This window comes from Chanodichthys erythropterus, chromosome 18, assembly GCF_024489055.1.
Source record: "Chanodichthys erythropterus isolate Z2021 chromosome 18, ASM2448905v1, whole genome shotgun sequence".
NCBI lineage: Eukaryota > Metazoa > Chordata > Actinopteri > Cypriniformes > Xenocyprididae > Chanodichthys > Chanodichthys erythropterus.
The window spans coordinates 23,845,222-23,864,473 of NC_090238.1; the positions used below are offsets into that span (position 1 = coordinate 23,845,222).

General features: G+C 38.5%; 4 protein-coding genes across 11 annotated transcripts; 2 read left to right on the forward strand and 2 right to left on the reverse strand.

The window, feature by feature from the left end:
• Positions 1-126: 126 nt before the first annotated feature.
• znf839 (zinc finger protein 839) lies at positions 127-8,021 on the forward strand. The gene is made up of 7 exons (XM_067368063.1): positions 127-1,166; positions 2,082-2,969; positions 3,054-3,236; positions 4,994-5,086; positions 5,234-5,380; positions 5,463-5,597; positions 6,412-8,021. The coding sequence occupies exons 1-7, from the start codon at positions 354-356 to the stop codon at positions 7,075-7,077; spliced, it is 2,925 nt and encodes a 974-aa protein (XP_067224164.1). The 5' UTR covers positions 127-353; the 3' UTR covers positions 7,078-8,021.
• An 89-nt stretch (positions 8,022-8,110) lies between these two features.
• On the reverse strand, positions 8,111-9,674 carry cinp (cyclin dependent kinase 2 interacting protein). The gene is made up of 4 exons (XM_067368065.1): positions 9,270-9,674; positions 8,937-9,069; positions 8,722-8,851; positions 8,111-8,422 (listed from the first exon to the last, which is right to left on the reverse strand). The coding sequence occupies exons 1-4, from the start codon at positions 9,434-9,436 to the stop codon at positions 8,220-8,222; spliced, it is 633 nt and encodes a 210-aa protein (XP_067224166.1). The 5' UTR covers positions 9,437-9,674; the 3' UTR covers positions 8,111-8,219.
• Positions 9,675-10,793: 1,119 nt separating this feature from the next.
• On the reverse strand, positions 10,794-15,367 carry adprs (ADP-ribosylserine hydrolase). Its single transcript, XM_067368189.1, has 6 exons — positions 15,182-15,367; positions 13,553-13,649; positions 13,265-13,472; positions 11,937-12,124; positions 11,418-11,518; positions 10,794-11,340 (listed from the first exon to the last, which is right to left on the reverse strand). The coding sequence occupies exons 1-6, from the start codon at positions 15,354-15,356 to the stop codon at positions 10,967-10,969; spliced, it is 1,143 nt and encodes a 380-aa protein (XP_067224290.1). The 5' UTR covers positions 15,357-15,367; the 3' UTR covers positions 10,794-10,966.
• haus2 (HAUS augmin like complex subunit 2) lies at positions 15,313-19,216 on the forward strand. Of its 8 annotated transcripts, XM_067368224.1 has the most exons (9): positions 15,313-15,447; positions 15,638-15,686; positions 16,025-16,123; positions 17,661-17,766; positions 17,850-17,945; positions 18,040-18,109; positions 18,210-18,342; positions 18,470-18,578; positions 18,806-19,216. In XM_067368224.1, exons 4-9 carry the CDS (start codon positions 17,680-17,682, stop codon positions 18,980-18,982), a joined length of 672 nt encoding a protein of 223 aa, XP_067224325.1. In that variant the 5' UTR covers positions 15,313-15,447; positions 15,638-15,686; positions 16,025-16,123; positions 17,661-17,679; the 3' UTR covers positions 18,983-19,216. The 8 variants fall into 8 exon arrangements, with proteins under 8 accessions (XP_067224325.1, XP_067224330.1, XP_067224328.1 ...); XM_067368229.1 differs by lacking the exon at positions 16,025-16,123 and having other exon boundaries at positions 17,633-17,766; XM_067368227.1 differs by lacking the exon at positions 16,025-16,123 and having other exon boundaries at positions 17,654-17,766.
• Positions 19,217-19,252: the final 36 nt, after the last annotated feature.

The window sequence follows — 19,252 nt, forward strand, 5'->3', positions numbered from 1 at the left end:
AAGGCAGTAGGACAATATTAGCGGTAACCAGGTAAAATATGCCTTATTAAAGAGATAAAGGAAAGAACGGCGCGCTTAAAGCGGAAATGACGTAATTTGTTATTACCCATCCTCCGTGCTATCGTCATCAGTGGCATGGACGGGAAAACCAATTGCCTGGCTACCGTTACCTTCGCGAGCGTCTCTGGATTATAACCGTATTCCTAATTTGAGATGTTTTGGACTTGGCTTTGAATTAATCTTGCACACATTACTCACATTTTGAGTATTAATCGCCTGCAAGCAAACAGCTTCTTTTCGCGCTCTTGTGAAGATCCCTACGTCAGTTAGCAAGTTTTGCTCCTGTAAACAAAATGGCGGACAATGAAGACGATAATAATTCAGCGTCCAAATCTGCTGCAGCGAAAATGGAAAATCTCGACGCGAGCGGACCTCTGCCGCAGCCAGAGACGACACAAGCCGAGGGAGACAATAATGAAGTCGACGCAAGCAAAACGCCGTCCACCGCAGAAGGGGGCGTTGATCAAGGCCTCGCCGAGTTAATGCACAGCGAGTCGGCGGTGGATGTCAGAGTTGTGGATGGTACTCAGGAGGTGATCGGGCAAATCGTAGGGGGTGAGGTGATAACCGATCCGAATATCATAACGTCCTATGTCCAGGCCACCGCAGAGGCCGGTGTGACGGCAGAATGCACCACTGTAAGCGGCGAAGTCTTAAACGCTCTTGCACCGACGACCACCATCATTTACGTGCAGCCCGACGGCAGCTTCGTCGAGAGCTCGGGCTTATCGGCCGAGGAGCAGCAGCAACTAATCGAGCAATTAGCCAAACAACAATTAGTCCATGTGGCAGGGACTGAGACAGTTGTGAAACCCTCCACGTCCCCTATCGTGGACGTGCAGCAGGTTATAGTGAGTAAAGCACAGGTGATCGCCCAGACAGAGCCAGCTACGACCCATACAACTACCCCGAAGATACTGCAGAGAGCTGTCACATCGCAGCAGACGTCCTACATTACACTGGAATCCAGTAACTTGCAGTTGGCGACAGCGATCCAGCCACAGCCAGTCAGTATCGTGCAGAACGCGTCGCAGCAGCTGCAGAGCGTCGCCAAACAGGTCGCGCTGCAGCAGTCGCAGAATGGAGCCAACACGACCACCCAGAAGGTAGGATATTGGCTTTCATAAGTCAGAGAGATTGTATTACAAGAAGATCCAGTTATGTACAGTGTGGAATGGGACTGAAGAAAATCTAGAAACAGTAATTCCTTTTCTTTCCTTTTCCTATTTCCTGTCGTGTATATTGTTAATTTCTTCCACAAGTATTTCCTTCATGTACTTGAATTATTCTGCATTTCCTTCCATCCATATGTACTTCCTTTCTTCTGCAGATTAAAGTACATCTCCCTTTTCCCACAAGTATTTCGTTCTGTACTTTCCTTTTCTGCATTTCCTTCCTTTCTGTACTCCTGTCCCCATACTATTTTTCTTCAGCACATACTTCTTTCTATACTTCCTTTTTCCCCAAAAGTGTCTTCCTTTAATTCCTCCCTCTCTTCCTCTTGCTTTACAGATTTCCTTCCATGCTTCCTTCTGTACATTTCACAAGCATTTGCTTCTTTACTTCCTTTCAAACATTTTTCCCTTTGTACTTCCTTGTACAATCCTATTACCTACTTGTACTTCCTCGCTTCCTTTTGCGCTTTCTTCCACAAGTGTTGGCACCTTTTGCACTTTTCTGTATATAGTTCTTTTTCTCTATACATCTTTTTATTCATGCATATGTATTGTCTAAAGAAATTATACAAACTATTAAGTACTTTTAAATCCTATTAGACTGTTGTTGGCATGAGATCTTATTAACGTCTCTGTTTTTACTGTTGTATAATAATTGTAATTCTATAATATTTGGGCAGAATAGTGTTATGTCAAATGCATCCTCCTACCTTCTGTTTAGTATTCTGCATAAATTCAGTCGGATATTCTAATATACATGAATGAATTAGTCCACAGACTGTGTAAGCATATTATTTTGCCATTTATCTCCAGTGTTAATGTTTTTTCACACCTTAAATTATTCAGGCAGCCGAGCCCATCCAAATTCAAGTGCAGGCACCTCTGAAGCAAGACAGTAAACAACGGCAGACAACTCCAATAACAATTTTACAGTCGCAGAATCTGTCAGCCGGTCAGCCGCTGGTGAAGGTTTCAACCGTAGGAACATTAAGCAGCCCACAGATCATCCATATCACCCCTGTGCCAGGACAGCAGCAATATTTCTTACAAAACCCAAGCGATCCTCCTATTCAGCTTCTCCTTCAGAAACCGTCACCTGTGGTTAGCACCATTTCTGTCCCAATTAGCAAGGTACACGTCCCTGCACCAGCCACAGTCAAGAGTCCACCAGCCAAGCCGGTTGTTCCTACCCCAAAGGTCCTTGTGCCGTCTCCTAAAGTTTTATCTCCTCCAGCCAAGATAACAATGCCTACCAAAGTTATTACTGCAGAAACAAAAACTTCAACTCCACCCGTTGAAAAGGACACACAGAAAGTTAAGAATCGCCAGAAGAAGCCTCAAAAAATCCAGACCCGCTCTGGTCGGGTGTCTAGACCACCTAAGCACAAGGTGAAGGACTACAAGTTTATTAAGAATGAGGACTTGGCAGAAAGCCACCAATCAGATTCGGATGACTACTCTGAGATAAGCGTGGAGGATGAGGAAGGAGAAGAACACAGGAAGAAGAGCTCAGATGTAACCCTCAATCTACGTGACAAATCCTTTAAATGTGATACCTGTGATAAAGCGTACATCGGCGTCGCCGGTTTGAATAGACACTATAAGCTAAATCCCACACATGACAAGAACCCGACGCCACCTCAAGCAGAAGACCTCTCCAAAACTAGAGACGAACAACCTTCGGGAACTGAAGTCACCGATACTAGTCATGTGAAAACACTCAGTACTCAAAAAGTAAGATGATTTGTTTTGCTTGCTTGATAATGGGTGTATTTATCTGATTCATCAAATAATCACATGTTGTTAACAATATTTCAGGTTCAAGAAATTGGCAAGGTAGAAATCAGGAGACCTGGGCGGCCTAGGGGACCAGGACGGCCTGGCCGTCCAAGGAGGCCTGGTCGGCCACCTAAGAGAGGACGACCAGGACGGCCACCCAAGTACCCAGGAGGAATGAGCTTGGAGCAGCAAGCACAAAGACAGAGAAATCGGCTAAAAGAAGTATGATTGCTATACATCTGTGTGCTTGCACTATTCAAATAATTTATTCCTACATTCTAGGTCAAGTGTTTTTTAAAGAAATGCTTTGTTATAGTGACTTCTCACCATCATCTCTGCTGTTGGTACACTCACATGTTTGATGCCTTCCACCTATGAGGAAGTTACATCATGTTACATGCTGAGTAAAGTGCTTATGGTGAGGGCTGGGTGATATAAGCCAAATGTCATAACAGTATTTTGCTTGATACAGTGGGGTTCAAAAGTCAACTTGTGATAATACTTCTTTTTTGCATTTTTCTAATTTTAGTTTTTTTTTGTTGTTGTTGTTGTTTTTTTAAAAAAAAAATTCTCATTCAGATCAAGTACAATAACTATATTAGCGTCCACTAACTGTGGCTCATATCTGGTGGAGCAGGTGGGGCAGAGCATCACCAAAATATTCATCCAAAACAAGGACCTCTATAAACTGAATCAATAATAAATTGTAAATGTTTTCAGCATTCTGTAACAAATATTTTTGGAATTTCTAGACTATTTTAAGTGCAATTTAACGCATGGCTTCGGCAGGCATGCATTATGATTCTAAGCAGGGTAAGCGGGTGCCTGAGCCCTGCCCAGCTCTTCAGCACCCCATAGATTTAAATGTAAATCTGTGATGAAAAATGGAACTGCATCTCTAATTGAGAGCCATTGGAGTAGATTTGAGACTGCCCCGCTTATTTTCACGTTACCTTTCTTAAATCTTGCTCCAGACCAAGACAATAACAAACTTTAGCTATGTGTATCTGCATCAGGTCAGTAATTAGTTGGCATCTCTGTTCTTCCTATCAAATTAATGAAATTTTAAACATGCTTATGTGAAAAACCTTTATAGTTTTGTTGAGTTTTATGTTTGTTCTGAGAATAGAAATGACTTTTCCTCATTGGAATTTTTCCTCAACTTGTAACATTCTAAAATAACACTTGAAAGCAATAAGTAGTACATTAAGGCAATAATAAGATCAACATTAGACTGCCACCTTCAGTGTTACGCAAGGAAACTGCTTGTGTCCAGTGATTAGAATATAAAACTTACCAAATGTTTATCATAAACTAGCACTAAGACCCAGAATCTGCCCTACCTAAATTTACAGTCAGGAGCTGCTACTGGAGGCCACACCAATTCACATTAACTTTTATTTATAGTCACTGCAGTTATGTCGTCTGCCAATTTAAAAGCTTGAGCTCTTTAAAGAAGGATGGATTCTGATTGGCTGTCAGTGTTTTTAGTGTTCATCTACTGGAAAACATTGCTCTGGAAGTGATTCCAACGAGTGATTCTGTGTTATTATCGTTATAGTCATGATGTGGACTTCCTTATTCTCATAGAATTAGAACTATTAAAACTTTATAGTTATTGTCCTTAGTGTGAACATGCCTTTAGATTCTTTTAGTAGTCTTATTTTTTACAAATCGATTCACATGGTCAATGTCACAAATTTTCAGTGTGAACTGATACTTCTAAATCATATTGAATATTGAGATAGGATTGACACTTTTGACTGTAATTTTTAATTTATCCTTGACTGAAGTTAATTTCTTACCATGTTTAAGCAATTAAAGTGAAACTTTTATTCTACTATCTTCACAAAGATATTATAATGCAGTGGTAAATATTCTCATGGCTGTATCAGTTCTCACCTAAACAGTTCATTAAACCACTAATACTAATACTTAGTATAACTGCGGTTATACTAATACTGACTATCTTTCTCCAGTTTATTAAACAGTATGACGATGAGGATCTCATGGAGATTGTTCTTCCACGTCTGGCCAGAGTCATGACTGTATGGGAGTTTGTGCTGATGAAGGTATGTTTAGATATTCTGAAACATGGGATAGATTTTTGAATTTTGTATTGTGTCCATTTCTCACTGTTGAATCAAAATGTAAAATACCATGTTACTACGTGTGTTGGAAGCATTTCATGCACACTAACAGTGCCCTTGACCCTATAGGTGGAAAAGGGCTACCCATCAAAGCAACAGTTCCCGAGCGTCTACCATGAGTTTGAACAACTACACAGCCAAGTGAAGAAGATGGCACTTGAATATTTGCACACTTCACCAGCCTCCCGGCCAGCTATTGAAGTCAACAACATGGGAGTAAGTAATTGCTAGACATTTAATTATTGCAGCTTTGTGATCAAAATTGAGTACATACCGTACACATTTCCTGTCTTTCCAGGTTTTACAATCTCTGGGTATAACTGATCCCAATGCACTGAAACTCCTGACTTCCTCGGAGGGACAACAAAGTCAAAAGACAAATCAGTCAGAGCCACGAGCAAATCAGGCCACCAAGAGTCTACGGACTTTTGAGGTACGTTCTGTGCACAGATAAATCCAGTAAAGACTCCTTTTAAGGATTAGTTCACTTTAAAATGAATATTACCCCATGATTTACTCGCCCTCAAGCCATCCTAGATGTATATGACTTTCTTCTTTCAGACGAATTCAATCGGAGTTATACTAATAATCACCCTGTTGCTCCCAAGCTTTATAATGGCAGTGCACGGAAACCACCTGTTTGAAGTTAAAAAAAAAGTGCATCCATCCATCATAAATGTACTCCAATTGGCTCCTGGGGGTTAATAAAGGCCTTCTTAAGCAAAGCGATGATTTTGCATATCCATATTTATTTCCACGTTATAAAGTAAAATAACTAGCTGCTTTCCTGTAGCTCAGTGGTTAGAGCATGGCACTAGCAATGCCAAGGTCATGGGTTCAATCCCAGGGATTGCACATACTCAGATACAAATGTATAGTATAATGCAATGTAAGTCGCTTTGGATAAAAGCGTCTGCCAAATGCATAAATGTAAATGTAAAACTAGCTTCCCCCAGACCGCCTTCCGTATTCACCTCAGGAAGAAAGTGTAACGCCTCTCGCAGTTCTTCTGTGTTCAGCTTTTAATTTTTCTGCCTTTAGAAAGCAGAATGAAATTTACTAATATCAGAGTTAACATGATATAGTAGACACTTTTATTTATTTTTATCATGATTTGCTTCTTGTGGGTTTTGAACCTCCATAACATAACCTCTCCACTTTGAGCTGTTGTGTGTTCATACTTTTATATAAACAAAACACTGTTTACCGTGTATGGTAATCATATTTATCCTTCATGTTATCCTTAGAATGCCAAAATGCTGCCTCCTGCAAAAAGGTTTAAAATAGAGAACTGCAATGAAGAAACCAACGGCTATCAAGTTAATCAGAATGGTATCCAGAAGGACGAGACCGTTGATGGCTCTGTGCTTCGAAAGCCTCAGGTGGTATTGACCAGACTGGAGAACTTGACTTCTGTAGACCTGACCGCTGAAGACGCTACACAGAGCGCTGAAAACACCAGCCCGCCGAGGACAGAAGAAGAGCCTATGGAGACGGAAGTGCCTTCTTCGGATTCTGATGCTACAAAAACCGTAGAAGATCCAGACATCTCCAAGGTTCTAAACAGCAGCGTAACCGTCGACATCGCGGATCAAATGAAACAGCTGGAACAGGCTCTGAGCACCGACTCGGAGTTTAAGAACTCGCAAGAACCCGCTCAGCAAGAGGTTCAAGACGGCCAGGCAGACGCTCTCGAGGATCCCGAGGCCAGTCAGGTGGTGCAGGAAGAATCTCCGGTTGTTATCCAGACAGCAGAGGGGCTTGTCATGCAGAGCGCAGAAGAGTTAGCCGCCAAAGGCATCGTCATTGTCAACGGGCCTGATGGCACAATGATGCACATTGAGGCACCCGAAGGGGTTCCTTTAGAGACCGTTCATGCCCTGCTGGGCATTGAAACCGAAAGAAAGACTTAATGGAGTCACATCTTCACGTCTTGTTTTTGTCCATTATTCACACCATACATACGTTCTGCGTAATGGTGTTTTTTCAATGAACTTTTATTGCATTCTTTGTAAATTTGTATAAAAACAGTATTATTATATATTAGTGTTTTCTCAGTTTATACAACGAAAGTCATTGTTCATTTCGAATTTTAGACAATGTTCACTTATGTTGGCATATCTTAACTATTGGTTTTGGAGGCCATGTTATGTAGCTGCGTGTTACGTGTGTCTCAAGGGGAAAATGACTACATGGTGGCAAATGCTTCGCATATGTGACAACACACTAAATATTGGAGGGAATCCAGTGCTTTTCATTTTGGAAACTGATTCTTTCACAACATGCACAAACTGGAGGAAAGAAAATACTATCTGCCAAAACTAAGTTATGGACTCCAGCAAGGTTCAGTAAAGCTGTGGTAAGATTTTTGTGATGTGTCCTCTTAGTTGCCCATTCAGTGAAATCTGTACATAACTGTTTCTTTATGTTAGAAACCCAGGCTGTAGTTCTAATACAGTTTAAATTGGTACTCTGACATTTGATCTATTCAAACATTTCTGGACATTTGTTTGAAAATTAACCCTTCAGGCTGAAATGGTTGCTCCCCAGAGGTTTTGCCCAAAAACATGGTATTATGAGATGTCTTATACATAGGGGATGTTTTCGTAACAGGCCACTGTAAGCAGTGAGAAAACGCTCTAGATTTGTAAAACAAACTGAGACTTGAGGTGCTTATAATCTTAGTCTGCAGCCTCAGATGTTCCGTTGTTTCCGTTATTTAGTAGTTTGTCTAGTGCAAAAGTCATTTGAAAAGTTGTTGCACTATTTTATTACTTTTTATATAATACCTGGTTTACTGTGTTTTTGAAACATCTCAGCATTTTTAATACAAAGGGACATGTTCATATATGACATTAAAATTTTTGTGAGTGAGTTTATGGAGTACTTAGTTTGTATGGTAAAGACTGCTTATAAGTTATGACAAGGAAGTATTACAGTATAAAAACAGCATTTTATTTTTTTCTGAGAGAATTTTGAAGGTTAAACAGATTAAAGCTATACACATGTGGTGATATGTTTTCAATTTGTCCTCATGCATGGATTCCAGACTGAATTACAAAGGTCTGTGACCCGTTTCTAATAGCAAACTCTCTAGCAGCAGTTTTCCACTGTCCTCAATGTAGGGTTGATATAGCCAAGATGACAGGTAGACCATTGAAAGATCGGCATTAGAAGTGTGGGCCAATTCCCGTAGTATGGTCTTCTTCAGAGCCAACTCCTGCTTGTATGACTCGTAAAGCTTAGAAGACACTTCAGCTGCCATGAAGAGGACAAAGAAACAAAAGGTCAGTGACATAAATGGACAATTAAAAACCACTCTGAGATTACATAGGATTTGTGTGTATTTCAGCTACCAATCTTTGCAAATAATTTATGATTAGACATATTATGGTTGTCTTAAGGGGTTATATATGCAGGGTAAACAGATCACACTCCTAAATTAATCAGTAATTCATATTTTAGATCCAAACGAATTCTACTAAGTAAATGCAGATCAAATTAACAATAATGGAAAATGGGATGACTTGCTATATAATTATAGGCCTTTCTCTTACCAAACTTTTGAGTGGGCCACGTGTGAAACAGTGGTTCTGCTCTTCCTTTCTCTCCATACTGGAATGCTTCTAGCTCACAGATCCCATGCTCAGCATGGACTATCTTCTCCATCTTTGACAGTATGTTTGCCTTTGGTGAAACAATTTAGACTACATAAAAATGTCACAAAGATAAAATACTGGTAAAGCTCGTTCTCCAACAACAAAAAAAGTACCATTTTATCCACAACATCCTGTAACTTCACACATTCTTCCTCAAGCTCTCGGTTGCTCTGTTTAAGATTCTCTGAGAAGTCTCCAGCTGCCAAACTGCCTCCTTCCATCAGGATATCAGACTCAGTATTTGATCTGGGAACAGAGATGACAGAGAAAACAAGCTACAGGTGTCAAAGAGCAGGCAGATATATATATATATATATATATATATATATATATATATATATATATATATATATATATATATATATATATATATATAAATATTTGATTATATTTTAATGTATAATTTCTTTATAGTATTTATTGTTTAACTGACACATTAAACTTACTTTTTGTTCAGTCCCAGATTAACAATTTTAGTCGCTATCGTGGATCCCTCGTCATTTAATCGCTCCCATTTCAGGATGAGATTATGCCAATCTGCGGCGTTATCCTTTATTTTTCTCGCACTGCCGGTCAAATTGCCTTTTTTTCCTGGGGTCGTGGACTCCGACATTATGCATTTATTATTATTATTATTATTATGTATAATACAACAACAGCAGCTGAATTAGGTTGCGCTTTTCCTCATAACGTAATATATTACCTCAGGGCAAATGATTGCAAATCTGTCTCCTCTGTATAGTTGTCATTTTAATCCTTTATGCAATCAAAGTATTTTAATTCATAACAACGTCGCAGAAACTCACGTGTTTCTTCTACTCTTCTACTTCTATAGTTTCATGCTATGACAATTGCAAAGTGCGTTAGTGCCACCTACTGGAACAGATATGTCATTATGTTTGACAATTCTCATAACTGCTTGAATGCTTGCAGGTAGAAGCTATACAATTATTTAAGTCTTTAGTGCAGTCTTAAATTTAATATATATTACTTAATTATATTATTTAGTGAACTCTTGGTTTATAATTGGACTTCAGACCTCACATGCATAGAACCAATTAAATAATTTTTTAGCCAGATTCTGATTGGAATGTCAATATTAATAATTTACTTAATGTAAAAAGCTCTTTGTGCTTTGTCTCTTAGGTCATTAACAGCCTGTTTATACCATGTGCTCAAGAGACATGTCTAATTTGAAATTATGATGTTGGTCTTGTCAACTGTCGCTGTTCCACTAATTATTAACGCATGATGAAAGTAAACACTGCTGAAACTACTCCTTATTCGCTACAAAGTACGCAGGTGAGTTTCACTCTTTTATTTAGTCCCATGTCAGGTTCTAAAACTCTTGGTATTCATCTATTACCTCATAAGGGCTCATATAGAGCCGAGAGCAGGAGATTCTCACACATACTTGTTTTTCAAGTGTTGTATTTATTAATTTGTGTTGTTCAAAATGTATATTAACATTGACCTTTTGACAAATAATATGAACACAACTAGACTCAATGGGTTTCACCAAATAGTTTAAATTTAATGTTTCTAACAATCTTCTGATGTTCTTATGTGATTATATCTCTTATATGATGATATATTACAGGTTTGAATTTCCCTATTCCTGAAACTTTGCCCACAGACTATTAAATGTTAGTTGTTGTATTTCCTCTCACAGCCACATAACGGGCAGCAAACATCGCTTTTATCATTAAAAATTAACGTGCAGCATTACCCTACCATCCTAGGTTTTGGAAATGAATGTGGAAAAATACTGGAAAATGTACTAGAATTCTTTTTTTTTCTTCTAATGTATTCAAATCATCATATTAAACTGCTAATATAAACTGTAATTCAATTAGAAAAAAATGCAAAAATGGAGACATAATCACTAGTGAACTTCCAAACCCCACTGTATTGTATATAGTTTTTCGAACCATTTTAAAGGTGACAGAAATAAAGAATAAAACACAAGATTAGTACCAATGAAATGATACAATTTTCATCTTTTTATTGTAAACATTTTGAACTGAAGGTTCACAATTTTATAAACACAGATGATGGTATATTATCAAGTGCAATTGACACTATGTGCCAAGTAATGTTTCTCTTATGTGTGGCTGCATGTTGCATATGGCCGTGTAGAGGGTCAGTCAGTTTTTGTGTGCTGATCACTGGTATGTGTGTGCAGTTGATTGTTCTTGTAGCTTGTTGTCCCCCTGTCCTCTTCGAACTGTGGAAGGCAGTAAAGATCATACAAACGGTGCGCCAAATCGTCGGCCTCCGCCACTCCTTCGCAGCTCTTCTGCCAGCTCTGGGGAATGGAGTCAATGCCATAATGTGCCCCTGCAATTGCCCCTGCCATGCAAGCAATGGTGTCAGTGTCACCACCCAGAGCCAAGCTGTAGGCTATTGTCCTCTCCAGTCCTCCGAACTGCTCTGGCAGCCCTTCCCGGGGCTCCAAACAATGCAGCACGCAGAAGATAGCGGTGGGCACAGACTGTAAGGCAGCGATGCCATTTCCTAATGCAAAGAAAGAGTGTCAACTACAAGACAAAACACAGCAGAATGCCATTATAAATGGTCAAATCGAGACTAACCCAGTTCAGATATGACTTCCTCGATGCTCACACTTTTCTTGTCCATAAGTTCTTTCACCATGTGCAAACGTGAGCAATATGGGAACTCTGATAAATTGAGTCTGTGGGTCACAACCATAGATAACTCTTTTTAAAGTTGGCATGAAACAGACAGACAAAACAAAAACAAACAAACAAAAAAATGTAGGCCCACACTCGCACCAGTAAACGTGTCATGAGAAAAGAGATGAGATGTGGCGGCGAGAGGGAGGAGAAGTTATTTTGATTGAAGATTAGGAGGGAACATGCAATATTCTATTAAAAATCATTTTAAAGGGATAGTTCAGCCCAAAACCCTGTAGCTCAAACAGTAGAACATGGTGCTAGCAAGAGATCATGGGTTCAACACTGCATGGACAAAAACAGTTTAAACTTAAAAAATACACGAGGGTGAGAAAATTACAGAATTAGCATTTTTGGGTAAACTATCCCTTTAGGAAACAGACAACTGAAGTCCATTCTTTTGATCGGCTCACTTACGCTTTAGCATCAAACTGGGCCGTTTCATCTCTTTCCATCTCTTCCATTTCTGAGATCAGTTTGTCGATGAATTCTTTCGGTATAGCCAAAGCGCCCTGGAGAGACAGATGGACAGCAAGGGCCTGCAACACCGCCCCGTTGTAGCCCAAAGAGCATGAGTGTGTTAACATAGCGCCAAGCCGCGAATACTGCCAAAAGCAAATGCAAGGACAGAATGTTAGCCTGGGACAGTCCAAATTAGCCTTTCAAAAGAAGTATGTTTTCAATATTGATATATTAAAGAGTTAGTTCACCCAAAAATGAAAATTCTGTTATTTATGACTTACCCTCATGCCGTTTCACACCCTTGAGACCTTCGTTCATCTTCGGAAAAAAAATTAAGATATTTTACTTGAAATCCGATGGCTCCGTGAGGCCTCCATAGGGAGCAATGACATTTCCTCTCTCAAGATCCATAAAGGTACTAAAAACATATTTAAATCGGTTCATGTGAGTACAGTGGTTCAATATTAATATTATAAAGCGATGAGAATATTTTGGAGCGCCAAAAATAACTAAATAACGACTTATTTAGTGATGGCCGATTTCAAAACACTGCTTCAGGAAGCATCAGAGCACAGATGAATCAGTGTGTCGAATCTGCTGTTCGGAGCGCCAAAGTCACGTGATTTCAGCCGATGGCAGTTTGACACGCGATCTGAATCATGATTCGACGCAGTGAAGCAGTGTTTTGAAATCGGCCATCACTAAATAAGTCGTTATTTTGTTATTTTTGGGGCTCAAAAAATATTCTCGTCGCTTTATAATATTAATATTGAGCCACTGTACTCACATGAACTGATTTAAATATGTTTTTAGTACCTTTATGGATCTTGAGAGAGGAAATGACATTGCTCCCTATGGAGGCCTCACTGAGCCATCAGATTTAAACTAAAATACCTTAATTTGTGTTCTGAAGATGAACAAAGGTCTTACGGGTGTGGAACGGCATGAGGGTGAGTAATAAATGACAGAATTTTCATTTTTGGGTGAACTAACCCTTTAAATTAACCACAATTCATTTTGTGATTCCAGAAGTTTCAAGAACTGCATGTTCTTCAGTAAAAACAATAGAGATACATAAAAAAATCCTTGATTTGATTAATTCTAAATTAGATTTTTAATTATAGTTTTTTTTTTTTTATATATATATTACTACAATTTATTAACTGTACCTGGTTAAGTCATCTGGTTGAGAACTATTGATTTAAACAAGAATTTTCATTATATAGAGTCTAAAGCTTTTGTTGGTTGCAATTCAGTCTTTTTATGGCAACATGACTTTTCACCTTGCGGACATCATCGCAACTTTTAAAGGCCAGGGCGAAAGGTGCTGCTCTCATGGCACCTCCATTCCCGAAAGAACCGCGGCCGCCAAACTGAGCCTGTGCCGGCTGGAAGACATCCTTCAGATAGGGCGATGCAAGCTTCCGCAGTACCTGTACGACACCTGAGCCGTATCCTCGGTATGGAGCAAGGTTATACTCCTTTGCAAACCTAGAATCAAGTAAGATGATCAAGGAAAAGCAAATACTTGCTTAAAAGGACTCTTTTAGCCATTTCCAGCAGTTTTGTACCTTCGAGCCATGTCTCGTTCATCAAACGCCATCCTGGTGAGGAGTGAATCTGCAACGCATCGCATCATGGCTGTATCATCACTGTACTGAAGAATTCCTGGATAAAATGTAGATGAGATGTTGTGTAAAATGAACTGAGAAATATTGGATTTATAGTCAAAAATGTTTAACGAAAGTTGACCCTTGGTGGTTTTTGGACCGAAAAAAATTTACATATTAAAAATTGGGTACGAATGTTGCAAAACTTTGACTTTTGTGGCACTTGCAATATGAACACACACAAATTGTGATAAGATTAAAAAGGCTAAATGGTCTTAAAAAACAGTCACACTACTGATCTACATGGTCAAAATGACCACCATAGGAAATTAATTGGAAATATAAAAATGCAGTGCAATTTTTGGGGTATAATCTACAAATAAGCCACAATAGTAATTTATAAGGTCTAAATATATATCCAAATGTGAAACATAATAAAATTATGTCTGAAAATACAGTTGTGGTCAGAATTATTGGCACCCTTGCTAAATATAATCAAAGATTACTGTAAAAATAAATCTGCATTGTTAATCCCATCTTATCTTTCATTCAAAAAATTCCCAAAAATCTAACCTTTCATTGAAGTAAAAGAATTAAAAGTGAGGGAAATCAACACGAGATTTGCGCAGCTGGCACTAATGAAACCAACGTTTGGCATTGGCACGACTGACCAAAGGTTTGGCTATAGCAGCTTGACCGTGAATATTCACTCTGTGGAACAAAGACCGTTTTGATGGAGACGGCTGAGTCAAGGGTGTGCACTTAATTCTGCAGTGAGTTGGACAGCTGTGGTTTTTTGGTTACAATCCGGGTTAGTATCTGGACATCCCTTTCAGACAGCTTCCTTTAGCATCCACATTTACTCCTGTTGGATGTGGTTCCTCTTAGGTGGTGATATGCCAACATTACCGTGGATAGCAAAGCTCTCAATACACCACAAAGACTTGCTGTCCAAGCCAGCGAGATGCGCACAGACAATGTTGTCTGGATTGCAATATTTTATGTACAGCTGTGCTATTGCTCTGCAATTTCAACCTTCACACTATTCTCTTACTGATGGACAGTAAAATAAGTGAAAATTGGCCACACATATAGGCGTGAAACCTCTAAGACTATATTAGCCAGTGTTTCAGTTTCACTGCAACCACTGGATGTGTATGTGTGTAAATATGACTATACAGACATCTAGTAATCTGTATTTCATCCATTTGATTTTTATCCATTTTTAACCTAAACCATGTATAAATTTAAAATATGTGTATTATAATATTTGCATTGTTTTATATAGAAATAAGTAGTGCATCCGGTGAATATTACCTAGTAGTACCATTAAATTCCCTACAAATAAAATGTTATGCTTTCGGTCTGATCGCTGAGGAAAACCAGAGGGTTAACAGCGACTTCAGGACATGCCAAGGGTTATATATCTCATATTAGTACGTAATATGGCCGTCCTTCAGACATGGTAATAATGTCGAAATTTCAGAGATTAAATATACAGTATAAGTGCGTCATTTGGGACGCAACTTTGACTAAATAGGCTCGTTTAATAATATAAAAAGTACAACGTAAACATAGCAAAATGCTCACCGTCGCCCCGTGTTTCATCATCCAGAGCGCTGAGATGCTGAAGGACTCGATCCAGAGGCACATCAACAGCGCCTTCGAACTCGCCGCCTATACAGTCACCCAACACCGAACCGACCAGAGCGCCGCGGAACCGGGACAGCATCACTGGCGCTGCTATACGCGCCGCAGCCGACATTTCTCTCGCTATATCTTAATGTAAATGTGAACTGTACTCGAGAAACAGGTTGAGACGACCCTGGGATGAATCTAGCACAGTGACATCTGGGGTTTGTTTTGCTGGACTGTTGTCATTGTGTGACCCGCTTCTTACTGCACCATGTCAAATATAACCGCATCACGATTCATCAAACTGTTCGCGAATATAATATTTTCGACTGACTAACTAAAACAAAAATACCTAACTTTGCAGAAAGAATTGTTTCTAATTCACGTAATGCCTTAATTTCATTATAACAGAATCGCTGCGGATCTAGAATGCAAACAGCAATGGCGTGCAGCTGTTGAAGTAAGTGATCTACATTTCGATGTCCGCTGATTCGACAAATTCGAAATTCGGACATTATTTAAATCACGGATATAAGACCGTTATAGGCAAGTCATATTTATGTATACTTTTGTAATTTATTTATAAGTGATTTAAACTACTCATAAAAGTGCACACTTGTTCTTCTTTGTGGGTATTTGTGAATCTGCTGACTATCACGATGAAGGAAGTTGCATTGCGCATCGCGCTTCATTTTCTATGATCTGTATGTTATATGCTTATTATTCAGGTTAGCGATTAATCCTGTTCTAATGTATGCTTATGTTGACGATATCTGCGCTTCTTATACGCTTGCGTAGCTGTGCTAGTGTTCAAGTGAGAAGTTACAAAAAGGCGGTTGATTGAAACAACACAGACATTTGTTTGCAGATCGAGGACATCGTATTCATAAACGACAGGTAATACGGGACGACTTGAAAATAACAAGTCACGCAGCAATATAGTCAGCATTTTTATTAATATAACAGTTGAGACATAGCAATGGCCCTGTTTGAGCAACAAGTAGTCAATCTAGTTTTACTTTAGAAAGAAAATTACTGAGCGTTTATCGTTTTAATAGAGCTAGAACATGTTTTTTGAGTTAATTTAATGCCTCCAATGTCCAGCAGTGGACCACGGAGCCCCTAAAGGTCTAGTTTCCTTTTGAAAATTAAAGTCACCATGAAATAGAGTGCCTCAAGGATGACGCATTTTTGTAGGCAAAACCGGGAAGCGAGTTAGCATTTTAGGACTTCCGGTTCCAACGCCGTAAAGTTATGGGTTTTTTGAATGGGTTTTTGCTAAATTGCCTGAAATAAGGTCTGTGGTTAACAAAGCCTCTAAATACTTTCATGTTTTGATCAATGACATAAAACACACCTGTTATAACCTGCTTGTGATTTTTTAAAAAACTTTTACTGTGTCTTAAAATCGGCGGTTGCTAACAAATTGCTAAAAGGGACTACTTCCTTTGGCGGGGACTTTAGACGTCATTATTAATAACAGCACAGATCATAATCCGTGAGCATGTTTTTAAATAAAGTTGTTTTCTAAATAAAGTTTGAGGACGCTTGGTGGTGGTGACGTTGATCCGCGACCATGGTGTGCTGTAGTCCGTTTATAGCCTACTGTTAGCTTTTTATATCTGACGACTTTATTTAGACTTAAAAATTTATAAATGTTGTCTTACCTTGTAAAGATTATCTTGATAGACAAAACGTGTACGTGTCATAACCCTTTGTTAAACACAGAGCTTATTTTCAGCGATTTTCCAAGTGTCTGTGGGAAAAATGCATAGGCTTTCAATCGAGGGAACCCGTGCGCTGCTAACTTCTGGGTTGGCCTACAAAAACACGTCATCCCTGGGGTACTCTATCCCAAGTGGACAATTCTTATTTTTTATGGAATATTGCATTATTTATTATAAACAGTGTATCTGTGCACATCATTATTTTTTTTAAACAAATGCGCCGTCATAGTCTTTTTTTTAATTTTTTTTTTAAATGTAACAAGATCTCTTCTCTAATGACGTGTTTACTGGCGCTAGGGCGGACAATGATCCAATCTAATTTACATGTAAATTCTCAAACAAAAAAACTAGGATATCAGATATGTCACAATACAAGATTTCTGTTTTATGCTGTCTTTAAATGTAAACGTTTTGCATTTGCATGCAAAACTTTAGCGTTCACTGAGAAAAGGGATTTTGGTTTCTCGGGGGAAAGAAATACTTTTGCAAGAAAATGCAAAACATTTGCACGCGAAAGGTTTTGTGGGTGAAAGCAAAAACATTGAAATATAATTTTTCCTACCATCTGATATTTTTTTCCCATCACAATGTCTGTCAGACCTGCATAACAAAAAGTTGTAATCTGTTTAATAAAAATCATGAAAATGCCCATATCTGAAGAAACAACTTAATTTATTAGGCTTTATTGTTTGTATTATTGGCATCAGGTCTGAAATCACACATGTTATGAATCCCTGGGACCCCATTACTTACACTGTGACACCTGCTGCTAAGATTTTAGCAAGATGTGTAACATCAGGCACCATGACACAGGTAAAGCAAGAGATGATTTTTTGACATTGATTATAAACGGTTCTAATGGTTAATGTTATGCATTTGTATTATGAATCTTACAGGAGGAGCTTGATGCTATCCCACGGGAATCGGAAGTCTTTTCCTCTTCTTTACTTGAAGCTGAACAGCTCAGCAGAATTAGACATGATCTTGATCAGGTTGAAACCAAACTAGAGCCATGAAAACATTGCACCACTTTTCTGATTTTCAAACAACTGAAATGATTTTCTATTTGTCATCATGTTGTTTTAGACTAATTTAGATTTAGAGCTGCTGAGGCTGGAAAGAGACGGTGCAGACGTCACTCACAGTCATTACCTCAGTAAGTGTTGGAAACAGAATTGTGCACATACATTGACTTTTCAACATAGATTTACACATACACTAGATTTTAATTTTACTAATATGTGTTTCATTTTAAGGTCAAAGGTTTGCTTCCTTGCAACAGTTTACTTCCCACCTTCAGGAAGTGTTGCGAGAACAGACAGTCCTGCGAGAGAGACTCACAAAACCACTGTGTCAGCAGAACCTGCCCATTCAGGCTGATCTTCACAGGTCAGAGGCTTTTAATGTGCCGCTCATACAAAATGGCTTTCATTTAGAGATTTAAATTGTGCTTTTTTATTGAAATATTTACTTACAGCACTGATTATTGTTTAATGTAACATAAATCTGTGTACAGATATGTGGTAGAGCTCATGGGGATGGTGGTGGAGTTTATTCAGAACTTGGAAATGAAAATTAAGATGGTTCGAGCAATTCCAAACACTGATAGTTATCTGAGTGATCTGGTAAGTGTATATATATAAACACACTGGTATTCAGTATATATTTATCTTTTTTGATGAATCAGTCAACATGAATGTGCTCATTAGAAATAAAAATATACAGAATATGGTGGTTAAATGTTCATATAAATGTGTTATGCTTTGAAACCACTGTCTATATGTGATGTTCTTTACCTTTATTCTCGCAAACCTGTCATGTTTATAATGTAAATGCATATGTTCCCCATCAGAACAATGGCCGAACTCAACTGCTGGCTCAGGTCACTGAGGTCGAGAACCTGTACAAGCAAGTTCTTAAGCGACGAGGACATTCACAGACACGTCTAGTTGATAAAGATTTTCAGATTGAAAATCACTCACTGTTTGTTCAGGATACTAGTGGACAGTATAATAATAAAATGAACTAATTACAAAATCATTGACTAGATTTAGTATACATTTTTACATTTGTATTTTCTGTAAACATCTAACTATAAGCTTTCACATTTTGTTTAATATTGTATTGATGCATTAGAGAGAACTGATTTATGGAGTATATTCTGTGGCAGTATATACATTTTCAGGCACGTTTCATTTTTTGTATGTTTTTCTTTTATAATAATAATAATAAATAAATGTTCCACATTTCAAACCAAAACCGGAGGGTTTCAGCACTGGTAACCAGCATCATGTATTAT